Here is a 16,384-nt window from a genome sequence, read left to right as displayed (position 1 = left end):
TATACAAGATGATTCAGACATCGCTATTATAAATATAAAGACTAATTACTGTAGTTTTTGTGGCCATAACCTTATTTTCTATGTACTAATACTCTTATTATGAACAATTATCACTAATATTTCATCTGTATAAATTAGGTGGAGAGGATTAGTTGATACTGAAAGGTACCAGATACTCCGTGAAATAATTAAATTATGTGCAAGCTGATCCGGATATTATCGTTAACAAAAAAGACTAATTGGTGTTAAGATTAACATAGTGTATAGAAGTTAATTAGAATAGAAAATAATTTTTACTAATTAAGTTCAAAGGTTTTTTCCATTTCTTTTCTCCACGAATCAGAGAACATAAACTTTTTTTACTACCAATTTTACCCTTTAACTTGACTTATAATTATCATTAATTAATACTCAATCCACCTGTTCCACCAGTTAACAGCTGATAGCTTCACTTGGCCGGCGGAAGCCACGTGGCAAACACCCACTTGTTCCACGTAAACATTAAAAAAAATCCAATTTTTAAATCAAGAAACTGACACTATAGTACTAAACAAAAAAGTTATGGCCACCTCAGTTAGAACCCACATGCTCATTTCTCACCACCACCGTCACCACCACTTCCACCACCGTCTCCGGCCGCCATGCAAAGTGGAGCTGCCGGCGAAGAGTCAAACTCTGGTCTTCATCAAATCTTGGTTGAAAAATTCTTCTCACTGGAATCAAGTTATAGGAAACTTGTGGAACAATTCAATTTGTTATATCAAGAAAAAAATAAGAAAAGTATTGTAAATATGGATTCAGATGAAAAATTAACAGATTTTTCAGGTGAAATGGAGTTATATTCTGGAGTTTTCTTTAGTGGGAGTCCGTACAAGAACGTGTTGAATTGCATGGGTCATGCAGTTCACGTTAATAGAGCTGATACTGGAGAAATTATTTACTGGTAAGTAATTAACAAGTAATTTACTTTTAAATCTGATCAGTTAATTGCACTAATTCTAATTAGTGATGTTTGTTTTGAGCTGGGATTGTTGATATTTGAAGCTATGCTTTGGTAAAATGAAGTTGACTTAGATGTGGATTTACTTTAAATTTTGTTTTAGGGTAACCAGTGGCGGAGCTAGGAATTTATACGTAGGAAATTTAAAGAAGTCTAGAATATCAGAATTGGAATTTGATCCTATGACCTACAGCCTCTCTGCCCCATCGGGTAGGGGGTAAGGTCAGCGTACACACTACTCTTCCCAAACACCACTTGTGGGATTTTACTAGGTCGTTGTTGTTGTTGAATTTGATCCTATGACCTACAGTGACTTTTGAATCCACTTACCACTATGCTAGGATTTCTCTTCATGTCAAAGGACAGTGGTGAATCCGAGAATTTTTTCAAAGGTGTTCAAATTTGAAATAAGTAAAAAAATTTTCCGATAAAGGGTGTTCAATATATGTTATGTAACTTTAAAACCTAATATTTTACCTATATATGCGGTGTAATTTTCCGACGAAGAGTGATCAATTGACCACCCTTAGCCCTTATCAACTGTAGCTTCGCCCCTCTGTCAAGGGAATATATTTGATTAAGCAAGTATAAAAATTTAACTATAAATCTGATCATTTCATTAACACTATTTCTAATGGGTGATGTTTGTTTTGAATTGGGGTTGTTGATATTTGAATTTATGCTTTGATAGAATGAATTTGACTTTGAGGTAGATTTACTTTGAAAATTGGTTCTTTAACTCTTGTTAAGGCCATCTAGTTATCAAGTCAAGTCAGTATCTTTTATTGTAAAGGAACGGATTTTCTGTATTTAATTTAACTGACCCCAACTAGTTTGGGATTGAGGAGTAGATGATTGATTTAGGCCCGCTTTTGATTATATATAGTTTACTCTTTCACATTTATCATCTACTCTCTAACCGAGGTCTATCGGAAACAAACTCTCTGCCCTCCCAGCTCTCCCAGGATAGAGGTAACATCTCCGTAGACCCCACTTGCGAGAACTCACTGGGTTTGTTGTTGTTGTACTCTTTCACATTTAGCACTTTAGCTAAAGACTAGTTCGAGTTAAGGTTAGGTTGCTGTTACACTTACATTAGGTCTAAAATGTATTTAAGTGTGGGATTTTAAGAATACTACTTTGCTTTAAGAGACAAATTTAAAATGATAGTGGAACAGAATGGGCCCTAGTATCGGAATATATAGAGGATTCATTTCATCAACCAGAACTAGTTTGAGACTGAGGCATAGTTGATTGATTTGTTGACTCCGGCCAAATATTAAGATTAGGAATTAAATCAAACAGATCTCTGCTAATGTTGTCTGTTAGTCCTAAAGTTCAAATTCTGCACTTTGGTTTAACTCACTTTGTCACAGAGGAATTGTCCGACTTTTTTAAAGGGGATTTAAGGGGAGGAAGTATGCTGAGTGGGATGGATAGGCAGAGCGAGAAACAGTTTCGTTTATGAAAATATTTTTCCATAGGCTTGATGTTAAATCCCCTTCATATCTTGGCGCTCTTGTCTGTTGTGAGGTAGTATATTATACAAGGAAATTCTTCTCGTGCAGGAATCGATTTGCTGAAAGACTTTACGGTTATAAAGATCATGAAATACTTGGACAAAGGTCCACTGAACTGCTTATCTGTGAAGAATATCATGAACTGGCTAGGATTTTCATGGAAAAGTTGAGCTGTGGAGAATCATGGTCAGGTCTCTTTCCTTTTAAGAAGAGGTCCGGTCAGATCTTTATGGCAATGGTGACGAAAAGCCCATTGTACGAGGATGGTGAGCTTTTTGGTGTTATCACTGTTTCGAATGACACGGCTTCATTTATTAATGTAAACCCAAGGAACGCTAGCATCCATGAGGATAATAGTCAACCTGACGCACGAGGAATAAATTTCAAAAGGATTCAATGGCAGCCAAGGCCACAAATTGCATCGTCTGTTTCAAATCTGGTGCTTATTATCATGTTATCATTGTCCTTCATAAATATTTTGGTCTAACTTTTTGAATAACTATTCTTTTTTTTTTCCTGATTTTTCAGGCCTCGAAAGTTTTCTCACTGAAGCGTGGAGAGGATACGTGCAACACATCTGGAGATGCAAGGGACAGAGATCAGGTGGATTTAGATGCCAAAGAAGGGAAACCGCTGAAGCCGCCCAGAGCACCTGTAAGTTTGAAAGTAGATGGTTTGATTGCTCCTAATTGATTGAACGGGCATTTTATGAGGTAAGATTATCATTTCAGGCGGCACGGCTGAGTTTCAATTTGCTTGGCGGGAAGAATAAAGCTAATGCAGAGAGCTCTGAGAAGGATGAGTCTACATTTGACATTGCTCAGCCTTCCAAAATCGTAAAGTTCCCATTTCTTTAAATTTCTGGAGTAATGTCCATCTCTTCCTTCTTGGCTTTATCTTCTAGGCTTTAATTTCTTTGAAAAGATTTGATGGCAATTACCTTCAAAGTCTTGTTGCGGCTGATTTGTGCTAATAACATATCTGTTAGGGTTTACTATAGTCATGGACTGATCTAGATGAAATTCGAGAACCGGTCATCAAACTTTTGTAACAAGTTGAGTAATTCCTGTGCGCTCTGCAACATGATAAGATCAGTGATAACTGAAACCAAAAGAACGGAATACGAGGGGGGGGGGGTTACTATATTACAGCCTTTTTTCAGAGAGGGGATGAATGTAAGAATCAAAAGGAAAAGGGTTTTCGTGGTACGAGAGAGGAATACGAGTGCTCTCAGAGATCACAACTAAGTAAGACTTAAGAGGAATTAGAAGCTAAAGACAAAAATGTAGGCGTCTTGTGCTGAATGAATAAAAGAACGAAGGTCCCAATGAAAGTTTTTGATAATTTTATGTGTTATATGATTAAAGCTGGATGTTATTTCTAATGACCGGTTTGCAATTGTAGGCAGCAAAGGTTATGTCAAAGCTGAACATTGCAGGATTTGGGCACCTTGGTAAAGAGAAGGGTCAACACAATGGGGATGACAATACTCGTGTTAGAGAGGATGTAGCTGAACCATATCCGCCCACAGCTTCAGACGCTAAATCAAATTGTTGTCACTTTGGTGATGAACATATTTACCTCCAGAAAAACCAGAAAAGAACTTGTTTTGATCCGGGACCAACGTGTGCCCCTACAACGGGGCAAGATGTTGTAGAGGGTCCAAGTGGAACCTTCTCAAGGAACTCCAAGGAATGTCCCGAGGCATCTAAAATTCCTGAGCAGTATCCGGGATCATGTATGAATGATGAAGAGCTTAAGCCACAGCTCAGAAAATCAAATCTCTCAGCGGTGGAAGATTCATCGCAGCAGCTTTTAGAATGCCAGCAATCACCAAAGTCAGGGGGGAGCGTTGATAGCCGTGGAAGTTCATCAAACATAACTGAGAATGAGTTAAGCTTGATGGTAGATTGTGAAATCTTATGGGAAGATATCATCCTAAAGGAGGAAATTGGACGAGGTAAAGTAGAGTAATCTCACCATCATTTACATATGTTTTTTTTTTGGGAGCTAATGTGCCATTGGACAAATATGTTTTTCAACAAGTAGCTCCTTTCTTGAACTTTCGTACACTTGTCCACTCATTGAGTCATTGTATAAATTTTAAGCATAACTTTGCAATGAGGGCAGAAATCATTGCCTGAATTTGGTACAATGGAAACTCTTTGCGTAAATTATCATCGTGTAACGCCGAGCATTTGTTATTATTTTTTCTTTAGGTTCATATGGTGTTGTATATCATGGAATCTGGAATGGATCGGTACGTCTCTAGCTCAAAATTTTTCGTTTATGTTCTGAAGGTTAGTGGAATAGTATTTCAATATTGGAAGTATATAAATTCTTAATTCTCTCAAAATTATCTTTAGGATGTTGCTGTTAAGGTTTATTTCGGGAATCAATGCTGCGATGAAACATTGCTCGACTACAAAAAGGAGGTATGTGATACCTGTTGCGGAAGCCAAATGTATATAGTGTGAATAAGTCACAACTACTATACCAAAAATTATGACAGCCACCAAATAATAAATAAGACAATAAAACAACAATAAAGGAAACACCAGAATTTACGAGGTTCGGCTAATTTTGCCTACTCCTCGGACACAACCAATATTTTATTCCACTCCAAAAATACAAGTGAAATAATACTAAAGAGAGAAGATACAAATGCCTTAAACAGATGAGAAGGCAAATGAGAGGTGTGTCTCAATCCTAAACATTAGGTCTTCTTTTATAGGGGAAAAATCCCCTCCAAACTTAACTCCCAACCAATGTGGGACTTTGGCATTTTGCCAAACTTCAACAAATCTCCACCTTGGCAAAATTCCACCTTTTCAATTCTCTCTCAATAACAAATTTTGGTTGTGTCTTCATCTTCAATCTTCAGTGTTCAACAATGTTGATCAAATCCAAACAATGTTGAAACTTGACCGCAGTCACCACCTTTGTCAGCATATCAGCAGGATTCTCTGTAGTATGAATTTTCTTCACCGTGACTCCACCTTCTTCTATGATTTCTCGTACGAAATGATACCGAACATCAATGTGCTTCGTCCTTGCATGATAAACTTGGTTCTTCGCTAATTGAATAACACTTTGACTATCACAAAAAATTGTGATACCCTTTTGTTCAACACCAAGCTCCTTTAGCAATCCTTGAAGCCAAATTGCCTCTTTCACAGCATCTGTAATAGCCATGTACTCTGCCTCTGTTGTAGACAAAACAACTGTTGACTGCAAAGTAGACTTCCAACTAACTGGTGCCTTTGCAAAAGTAAACACATAACCAGTAGTTGATCTTCGTTTGTCCATATCACCCGCAAAATCTGAGTCACAATATCCAACTACAGACTGATTGTCTTCCTGCTCAAAAACTAACCCGACATCTACAGTATTATGAATATACCGTAGAATCCACTTCACAGCTTGCCAATGCTCCTTCCCTGGATTGTGCATATATCTGCTAATAACTCCAACAACTTGTGAAATGTCAGGCCTTGTGCAAACCATTGCATACATCAAGCTACCAACAACATTTGCGTATGGTACCTTTGACATATACTCTCGTTCAGCTTCATCCATTGGCGACATAGTAGTACTTAGCTTAAAATGGGAAGCAAGTGGAGTACTAACTGGCTTAGTCTTGTCATCTATGCCAAAACGTTGAAGTACTCTCTTCAAATATTCCTTTTGAGATAAACAGAGTTTCTTTGAACGTCTATCTCTAATTATCTCCATGCCAAGAATTTTCTTTGCCTCACCCAAATCCTTCATCTCGAACTCCTTCTTCAGTTGAATCTTCAACTTATCAATTTCTTCCAAATTCTTGGAAGCTATCAACATATCATCAACATATAGGAGAAGATATACAAAGGAACCATCTTTAAGCTTGTGCAAATACACACAATGATCGTATTTGCTTCTTCTTGTACCCTTGCCGCAACATAAACTCGTCAAATCGCTTGTACCATTGTCTAGAAGATTGTTTCAATCCGTACAACGATTTTTCAAGTTTGCACACCATATTTTCTTTTCCAGCAACTTTGAATCCTTCTGGCTGAGTCATGTAGATTTCCTCCTCCAAGTTTCCATGTAAAAACGCAGTTTTTACATCCATCTGAACTAGTTCCAAATCCAATTGTGCTACCAAAGCCAACATAATTCTAATGGAGGAATGTTTTACAACTGGAGAAAATACTTCATTGTAATCAATTCCCTCCTTTTGAGCATATCCTTTGGCCACCAATTTTGCTTTGTAGCGAACATCTAATTGGTTAGGAAATCCTTCTTTCTTTGCAAATACCCATTTGCACCCAATTGCTTTCTTTCCCTTTGGGAGATTGGCCAATCTCCATGTATGATTCTGATGAAGGGACTGTATTTCATCATTCATGGCAATCCTCCACTTATCTTCTTCTGAACTTTGGACAGCGTCTTTGTAAGTAGTAGGAACATCATCAGCTACAATTGAGGTTGCACAAGCAACCGTCTCTATGAGACGAACAGGTTTCGTTATTGTTCTTTTTGGCCTGCTGGTTGCTATTGATTCAAGTTGTTGTTGAGATTCCTGAGTTGGAATCTCCTCTACTGGCTCTCCTTCCAGAGGGTAATTTTCATTTGTTTCCTCCTCTGCTTCTTGTGTAGGAAAAATAAATTTTCCCTCAAACTCCACCTGCTTAGAAGCACCTTCATTTTGTTTGGTATCTTCTGTTACCTTATTTACCATAGCAAATTCATCAAAGGTAACATCTCTGCTGAACATTACTTTCTTTGTCATAGGACACCATAAGCGATATCCTTTGACTCCAGAAGTAATTCCCATAAAAATAGCCTTCTTTGCCCTTGGATCCAATTTTGACTCCGTCACATGATAATATGCAGTTGAGCCAAACACGTGCAAAGAGTTATAATCTACAGCAGGTTTTCCGTACCATTTTTCAAATGGTGTTTTGCCATCAATAGCAGCAGATGGTAGACGATTAATGAGGTGGCATGCATATGTAATTGCCTCAGCCCAAAATTCTTTGCCCAAGCCAGCATTGGACAACATACACCGTACCTTCTCCAGCAAGGTCCGGTTCATACGTTCTGCCACTCCATTCTGTTGTGGTGTATGTCTAACAGTGAAGTGTCGGATGATGCCATCATTTTCACAGACCTTATTGAAATGATCATTTTTGTATTCACCTCCATTGTCTGTGCGAATACACTTGATTCTCCTGCCTGTCTGATTCTCCACCATCATCTTCCATTTGAGAAAAATTCCCAACACTTCATCTTTGCTCTTCATTGTATACACCCATACTCTTCGGGAAAAATCATCAACAAAGGTTACAAAATAGTGCTTCCCACCCAATGAAGGTGTTTTGGAAGGACCCCAAACATCAGAGTGTACATAATCCAAAATGCCTTTAGTATTATGGATCGCTGTACCAAATTTAACCCTTGTCTGTTTCCCTTTAACACAATGCTCACAAAACTCCAAGTTGCAAGCCTTTACTCCTTTTAACAATCCTTGATCTGATAGAGTTTTCAAGGATTTTCCTCCAGCATGTCCCAAGCGCATGTGCCATAGCTTGGTTGCTTCTGCCTCTTTGTCGTCACTGGATGTTACTGTCGCTGTCCCAATAACTGTACTGCCACGATAGCGGTACATATTATTATTCTTCCGATTAGCCTTCATTACCACTAGTGCACCGGAGCATACTCTCATCACTCCATTTTTCTGCAATGATTTTGAACCCTTTTGATTCTAGGGCTCCCACAGAGATGAGATTCTTCTTCAAATCCGGTACATATCGAACATCTATCAATGTTCTGATCATTCCATCATGGTTCCTTAATCGTATTGAACCAATGCCATATGAGGTAAGAGGGCTGTTATCCGCTGTGTGGATGACTCCATATTCTCCTTCTTGAAATTCCACGAACCAGTCCCTATTGGGACACATATGATAGCTACAAGCCGAGTCCATCAACCATATGTCTGATGATGTTGATGACTCTGTTGTAACTAATGAGAAGTCTGAATCATCACAATCAGCTACATTTGAATCCATAATGGCCTTTCCATTGTTATGTTTGGCCTTATTCTTCAACTTCGGACAGTCTTTCTTCCAGTGCCCTTTTTCTCGACAAAAGGCACATTCATCTTTGCTGGGTCTGGATCTTGACTTGGATCTTCCCTTCTTTGTCCTCGTTTGATTTTGAGGACGACCCCTCACAAACAGTGCTTCTCCTTCTCCGCCCTTCTGTTTTTCTCGCTTTCTTTGTTCATAGCTGTACAAAGCTGAACAAACTTCTCTGAGAGAAATTTCGTCATTTCCATGGAGTAGAGTAGTTTCAAGGTGCTCGTACTCATCAGGAAGTGACGCCAACAACATTAAGGCCAAGTCACCATCATCATAAGTTGTATCCATATTTTGCAAATCTGTGACCAACTTATTGAAACTGGTGATATGTTCATTCATCGTGGTACCAGGAACATAGGTGAAGTGAAACAGTCTCTTCTTTATGTACAATTTATTTTGACTGTTTTTCTTCAAAAATTTATCCTCCAGTGCTTTCCATAATTTACTTGCAGAAGTTTCCTTTGTGTATGGATATTTCTGCTCTCTAGCAAGGTAGGATCGAATGGTACCGCAAGCAACACGGTTGATAATTCTCCAATCTTCTTCTCCAATAACATCTGGTTTCTTTTCTTCAATGGCCAGATCTAGCCCTTGTTGAAAAAGGACATCTAGAACCTCGCCTTGCCACATCCCAAAATGTCCGGACCCGTAAAAAATTTCTACCGCAAATTTCGCATTTGACACAATTCTTGTCATAAGCGAAGATGCCAATGATGACGTATTGTTGACACTTGATATAGATTCTTCTTGTTTATTGTCTCCCATATTTGACACAAATATTATTTAATAGCTGACGACACAAATCAAGATTATTTCCTTTCTGATGTAGAAGATCAGACTAAGCTGCAACTACAGAGCATACTCAAACAGAACCTTGACTCAGTTACCAAGATAAATCTTTTCTGATGTGGAAGATCAGACTATGCTGCAACCACAGAGCATACTTAGACAGTACCTTGGCTCTGATACCAATTGTTGCGGAAGCCAAATGTATATAGTGTGAATAAGTCACAACTACTATACCAAAAATTATGACAGCCACCAAATAATAAATAAGACAATAAAACAACAATAAAGGAAACACCAGAATTTACGAGGTTCGGCTAATTTTGCCTACTCCTCGGACACAACCAATATTTTATTCCACTCCAAAAATACAAGTGAAATAATACTAAAGAGAGAAGATACAAATGCCTTAAACAGATGAGAAGGCAAATGAGAGGTGTGTCTCAATCCTAAACATTAGGTCTTCTTTTATAGGGGAAAAATCCCCTCCAAACTTAACTCCCAACCAATGTGGGACTTTGGCATTTTGCCAAACTTCAACAATACCAACAGCTAAATGGACACCGCCTTCATAGGACATAAATTTTTTATCTACTTTCACCATGTTTTTCAGATTGAAATAATGAAAAGACTCAGACATCCTAACGTGTTGCTATTCATGGGGGCCATATTTTCTCAAGAAAAACCTGCTATCGTCACTGAGTTTTTGCCCAGGTAATGAACTGAGTTACTCCCACGGGGAGAATTTCGTGAGAATATGTATATAAAACTGGACTGGCAATTGGCAAATGATTGACGACACTTCTCATTACGTGTTTCAGGGGAAGTCTTTTCAAAACGCTTCACCGAAATAATAAGCCATTAGACTTCAGTCGGCGTCTTAGGATGGCCCTCGATGTGGTGTGGTTCTTGCTTGAACTCATCAATTTCCTTCTCTAATATGTTTTCAGTGTGACACTTGATTTTGTTCAATTGAATCTAGGCAAGAGGTATGAATTATTTGCATCGCCGAAACCCACCTATTGTACATAGAGACCTGAAATCTTCAAATCTGCTTGTCGATAAAAGTTGGACTGTCAAGGTACTGATTGCTGAATGGATGCTTCAATTTATTATGAGTGAATCCCTTTAACTAGACAACTCCACTGATATTTTTTTTCCTCAGGTTGGAGATTTTGGCCTTTCAAGATTTAAAGATGCAACCTTTCTAACATCAAAATCTGGGCGAGGGACGGTAAAAGATCTTTTCTTTTGCCCTATTTGTATAGTCACATCAGATAATTCTTATCCCTTTACCTGTCTGTTTTCCTTTTCCGGATCACTGCAGCCGCAGTGGATGGCTCCTGAAGTACTTCGAAATGAACCTTCAACAGAGAAGTAAGTTCCCAAGCATTGCTTGCGCATGCTTCATCAGAAGATTATATATTCTTGCATCCGTTAGTTTGCGTCGGTGACTAGCTTATTGAGCTGATGGTCAATTGCTTGTTGAGCTTGAGCCTTTTTCTCTTTGTGCCTTTTTTCCAAAGAACGTGTTTAATGTTGGATGACAAAAAGATATAACCGTAGGCAGAGGCGGACCGAGGATTTAAAGACATGGGTTACACCATTACATTTAATGTAAATCTGTCGTTGGTCCTATAGATCGATAATAGGGGGTATATTTGATTGGTTCAGGATAAATTTCAGTTTAGTATTACCAGCTTAAGAATATACAGTTCATACGTAAAGAAAGGAAAAATGAAAAGGCTGAAGGGGGAAGGAAGAGACTAGCGTGAGAATTTAAGTAATTGGCGTGAGGGAGATTCAAACCTTGGTTACAACACACAAAACGGCTTGCAAAATCTCCTCCCAACCAGTGCACTAAGGAACACTTTGTGTAAACAGGTACCGCTGTTTCTATATTACTATTTCCTGTAAATATTTTCATGTATATACCAAGTTCTTGTTGAAGTCTATGGGGTCCGGTACCCCCTCACCGGACAATGTTGGTCCGCATGTGTCTGTAGGAACCGTTTTATCCTTGCGAGTATAGTGTTTCCTGGTACCAGATGTTGCTTACAATGCAAGATTTTTTCTTTTGTGTGAATATGTTTAAATTGCTGTCAGAGGCAGACGTATGCTATATCGATAGGGGTCACCGGCACCCGTAAAGTTCGGCAAAAACTCCATGTATACATGTATATGTCTTTAGAAAATAGTGATATATTAGTAGCGGACATCCTATATACAAAGCAGATTTTGGTTGAATCCAAAAGTGCATTCTCGACCTTTAAATCCTGGGTTCCGCCTCTGGTTGCTGCACATTCTACTATCAATTACCAGTAATAGTTTTTTTGAAAACTGGATCATATACTTGGACGAGCTTCTCATCTTTTTCTGAATTTCAATTGCAATGGCTCTCTGATTGATTTCTTCTGTTATCGCGCAGATCTGATATCTTCAGTTTTGGTGTGATCCTATGGGAATTAATGACTGAATCTATACCATGGAGCAACCTTAACTCTTTACAGGTGTCTCTCATTTTTACCTCTTTGGTATTTGCAAGCGTGAGCGCGCAAGTGCTGATAGCAAGTTGTCTAACTAAACCTTTGTGTTCTCTTCTTAGTGGTTACTATTGGAACCAATGTAAGTTTTGTGTTTAAAGGTTGTAGGAGTTGTTGGATTTATGAATCGTAGATTGGAAATTCCAGAAAATCTTGATACTCGAGTTTCTCCAATCATCCGCGATTGTTGGCAAAGGTGCTTTTTCTCTCTCATTTTTTTCGTTTGATCGTTTATGTTTTTTCATCGAAGTATGCAAATACAAAACTCGGGCTAAACCTTGGTTTCTCTATTACAAACAGCAATCCAGCACTCCGTCCATCATTTGAAGACATAATTCAAAGGATGACAGACGTAATTCTCTCGTTTACAGGGTTGCCAGCTAGGAAGAACACGGCCATATTATCAAACACGATTTGACAGGTTACTACACATAACAACTTATATAAATTCACTAGTCCAAGTGAATACATAAGGCAGTGCAACTTGTTTTTCTCTCTTTCACAATCTTTTCTTGTTTTAAAGTTTTGGTTAATGTTCTTCATTTAGCTTGAAAGTGAAGGGGTGTTGTTAGAACTAAGAAGCATATATAGTCCATAGCCTCCTTAGGAAAAAATAGTGTAAAGATTATATCAAAGTGAGCTGTTCCCTTATTGAATGTTTATGGAGGAGAGTTAAGGTCAAATATACCCTTGATTGAATTGATTTACAAAGTACACTATGACGCTGTAATAAAATTTCAAGCATCAAGTTATTTGTACATTCTAGTAGAAGAATCACTAACTGCTCAAAATAAAGACTTATTATCTCTATTTCACTAATTCTTTCACTATATGGACCTATAAATAATGCTGCTTGGTGGGCCGGGCCTGAACCGGACCGGACCGGGCCTGCGGTCCTAACAGGCCTAACGGGCCGGTCCTGGTGGGCCGGTCCTGGTGGTCCTGAGAAGCCCGTGACGGGCCGGTCTTCATAGATTAGCCCACGAGCCCGGGACCGTCAGCCGGGCCTGGCGGGCCCAACGGCTACTTTTTTTTAAATTTTTTTTTTTAAAATTCTCCAACGGCCATATTTAAAATCTAGCCGTTTGGGCTGACAATTTGACCATTTTTAAGTTTAGAAAATGGCCATTTGGCCCCCAAATTTTATTTTAACCCCAAACTTTATATAATTACACTTTTTTCCATTTCTCAACTATAAATACCCCCTCATTCTTTCATTTTTATTCACCAATTTATCAATATCTCTCAATCTCTCTACTACAATTACTTAATTTATTGTTGAAATTTCGTAAAAAATTGTGAAGTTGTTGAATTGAAGTTTTCAAGTGTTCAACGATTTTCAATTTTCAAGAAGTTGTTCGGCAATCCGGTAAACTCGTTCAACTCTTACGTTTTAAGAATATATTTTTGTGTGGTTTAATTTGCATAATTATAATTAATATGGCATTTTCGTTGAAAAAAAGTTTGGTACAGGAAAAGATAAAACCGGTGAAAGTAGTGGCCAACCAACTACCCTTCCCCCGGCTCCCCGACCTAGAAAAGATAAGCAAGTTGAAAGTAGTCGCCAATCTAGACACGTCCTCCTCCTTCCGTAATTCTTGATAGTGATCACCCTTGTTTTCAATTTACCGATAGTGAATTTTGCCATAATGTTGCACCAGGTGAAACATTAGATGATGAAATTATGAATGCTCTTTATCCTAATGAAACTATCTTAGAAAATAATGAGGAAAATGAGGATGATGATGAAACTCAAGTACCGGATTTAGATGATACACCTACTAGTCCTCTTAATAACCCAATTGATGCACTGGCCGACCCACCTGTAGAAACTCCTACTTTTAATAGAGAACCTGCTAAACGCCTAGAAACATCATTAGTTTGGAATTTTTTTACTCAAGTAAGAGAACAAAATAAGGCTAAGTGTAAAACTTGTGGGAAATTAATGTCGCATAAATATACTTGAGACCGTAGCGGTACGGGTAGTTTGACTAGGCACATAAAAACACACCCTAGAGATAAGGCTAGATTTTTACAAATGAAAGCGCAGCTAGAGGGGACAAATGTAGATTCTGCGGTTAACCATAGTACAGGTTCAAATCTAGTTCAACCAGGAATTAACACTGTCACCAGAGGTATTTTATATTGCGATCCAAATAGAGATCGTGAAGAATTAGCAAAGATGATTACTGTTATGTGCTTACCTTATACTTTTGCTTCTAATCCTAATTGGGTTCATTATATTAGAAGAGTTTTTAATCCTACTTATAAAGGTTGGCCTCGCGCAACAGTTAAGAGTGATATTTATAAATTCAAACATGAATATGAACAATATTTGCGGTATTTATTTACTCATATACCTAATCAGATTTCTATTACTACTGATATTGGTAGAAGTGGTAATGATTGTGATTATCTAAATGTTACAAGTCATTGGATAGATGAGGAATGGACAATGCAAAAACGCATAATTGCGCGCGTCACACATGTAAGTTTATAGCTAACACTGTTGCAGATATTTGTAGATATTTTTGCTTTAGCGATAAAATAATGGCAATTTCTATGGATAATGCTTCTAGTAACACTAGTGCTATAGGCATGCTTACAACAACACTAAATCCTGCATTTACTAATATTTTTCATGTTAGATGTATTTGTCATATTTATCATTTAATTGTCGGTGATGGTATGCGAATTTTAAACATAGAAATTGAAAAGGTTAGAATGGCTCTTAATTGGCTTTTTTATTCAAACCGTAGAAGTAGACTTAGAGAGTATTTTAAAAAATGTGATGAATATGGCCTTAGAGAAAGAAAGGTTCCTAAACCTTGTCCGACTAGATGGAATTGTATGTACGAAAGTTTAGTAATTGCATATGAATATAGAAACCTAATTAATGCAACGTTTAATTCTCGGGTAGGTGGTGAGGGTGATGATGAAATGCTTACTACTCAAGATTGGACGAATGTTAAAATTCTTTTAGATTTTTTAGAACATTTTCAAATTGCTACAAATGCATTTTCTGGGCAATATTATCCTACTATTTCAAACTGTTTAGTTTATATTGCAGCACTATCTGATTTGTTTGTTGAATTTGGTGAGGGTGAGGACATTTATGAACTTGCTATAAATGAAATGAAACAAAAGTTTAAAAAATATTTTTTTCCTATCCCTCCAATTTATGGTCTTGCTGCAATGTTAAATCCTACAATGAAATTGGGAGGTCCTCATTTTTGGTATTCAAATATTTATAAGGCTTTAAATCTTTCAAATGAGGAAGTTGCTACACTTGCAGATGCAAAAACCTCAATTAAAATTAATGCTCAAACAATTTATAATGCTTATCAACTTGCCTTAGAGCATGCTAGGCCAACTATTCCAACCCCTACTTCGTCTAGCTCACAATCGTCTAAAAGAGCTGCGGGCTTAAAAGCTCTTAAATCTTGGACGGAGTTCAGGGGTTCTCAAGGTGATAATTATGATGAAACTTCACATCTAAATGAGCTTCAAGTTTATTTGTCTCAGGGACTTGAAAAGGAGAATCCAGACGACTCTTTTGATCTTTTGGAATGGTGGAAGGCAAGGGAAAAACATTTTCCGGTTCTTGCAAGGATGGCTCGGGATATTTTATCAATTCAAGCTTCAACTGTTGCATCAGAGAGCGCTTTCAGTCAAGCAAGACTGCAAATAGGTTATCATAGAGCTTCTATGAGGGATAGCTTGGAAAAATGAGTACTGTTTAGAGATTGGATCCGCTCGGAAAGAAGAAACTTTGGAATTGCAGAATCACAACCGGCGATAGATGAAGCTTATGAAGAAATGATAGCGGAACTTGCGGAGGATTCGGCTTCGCCCGGAAGTGGTGATGAACAAGCTTCTTTTCCACCACCACCAACGCAACCTCCTCCGAACCTTGAAGGATTTATGAGATTTGTTAGAGATAATACATAGACTAATATGTAACTTGTATTTTGGCACATCTTCCTTAGTTTTTTTTTTCCTTTTTTTCCTTCTAATGGTGGTATTAGTACCTTGTTGTGCTCATTCCATTAGGGGAAGGAAGACTAAGAAAGATATGCCATTTTTTATACTACAAGAAAATATATAAGAGAATATATATACATAAGATACAATATATACTACAAAAAAATATATAAGAGAATATATATACATAACATACAATATATACTACAAGAAAATATATAAGTAATAAGTTATAATATATATACATAAGATACAATATATATACTACAAGACAATATATTATGCATGACAATTTAGTGTTTTACTATTGTTTTGTTATTTTTCTTTTTCGTCAAGCACTTTAATAATTAGATCTACATATATACTACATATATATTTTTAATAGTGCCATGATACTACAAGAAATTGCCTTTAAAAAAAAAA

At 37.5% G+C, this 16,384-nt stretch overlaps 1 protein-coding gene across 1 annotated transcript; it reads left to right on the top strand.

Moving 5' to 3' along the window:
• The first annotated feature begins 562 nt into the window (after positions 1-562).
• Positions 563-12,725, top strand: LOC107805136 (uncharacterized). Its single transcript, XM_075253255.1, has 15 exons — positions 563-943; positions 2,569-2,959; positions 3,049-3,174; positions 3,252-3,356; positions 3,925-4,480; positions 4,740-4,780; positions 4,887-4,955; positions 10,048-10,148; positions 10,256-10,334; positions 10,417-10,515; positions 10,600-10,668; positions 10,762-10,811; positions 11,863-11,944; positions 12,079-12,173; positions 12,278-12,725. Exons 1-15 carry the CDS (start codon positions 642-644, stop codon positions 12,393-12,395), a joined length of 2,283 nt encoding a protein of 760 aa, XP_075109356.1. The 5' UTR covers positions 563-641; the 3' UTR covers positions 12,396-12,725.
• The last annotated feature ends 3,659 nt before the right edge of the window (positions 12,726-16,384 follow it).

This window comes from Nicotiana tabacum, chromosome 5 (genome assembly GCF_000715075.1).
Source record: "Nicotiana tabacum cultivar K326 chromosome 5, ASM71507v2, whole genome shotgun sequence".
Taxonomy (NCBI): domain Eukaryota; kingdom Viridiplantae; phylum Streptophyta; class Magnoliopsida; order Solanales; family Solanaceae; genus Nicotiana; species Nicotiana tabacum.
This window is presented reverse-complemented; position numbering and strand designations above follow the sequence as displayed.

What these genes read in the sequence shown, in the direction of transcription:
- LOC107805136 (XM_075253255.1), top strand. Translation starts at nt 642, where the DNA reads ATGCAAAGTGGAGCTGCCGGCGAAGAGTCAAACTCTGGTCTTCATCAA. An exon ending in ATGGAATCTGGAATGGATCG is followed by an intron (nt 4,781 to 4,886) that starts GTACGTCTCTAG and finishes AATTATCTTTAG; the next exon opens with GATGTTGCTGTTAAGGTTTA. An exon ending in TTAGGATGGCCCTCGATGTG is followed by an intron (nt 10,335 to 10,416) that starts GTGTGGTTCTTG and finishes AATTGAATCTAG; the next exon opens with GCAAGAGGTATGAATTATTT.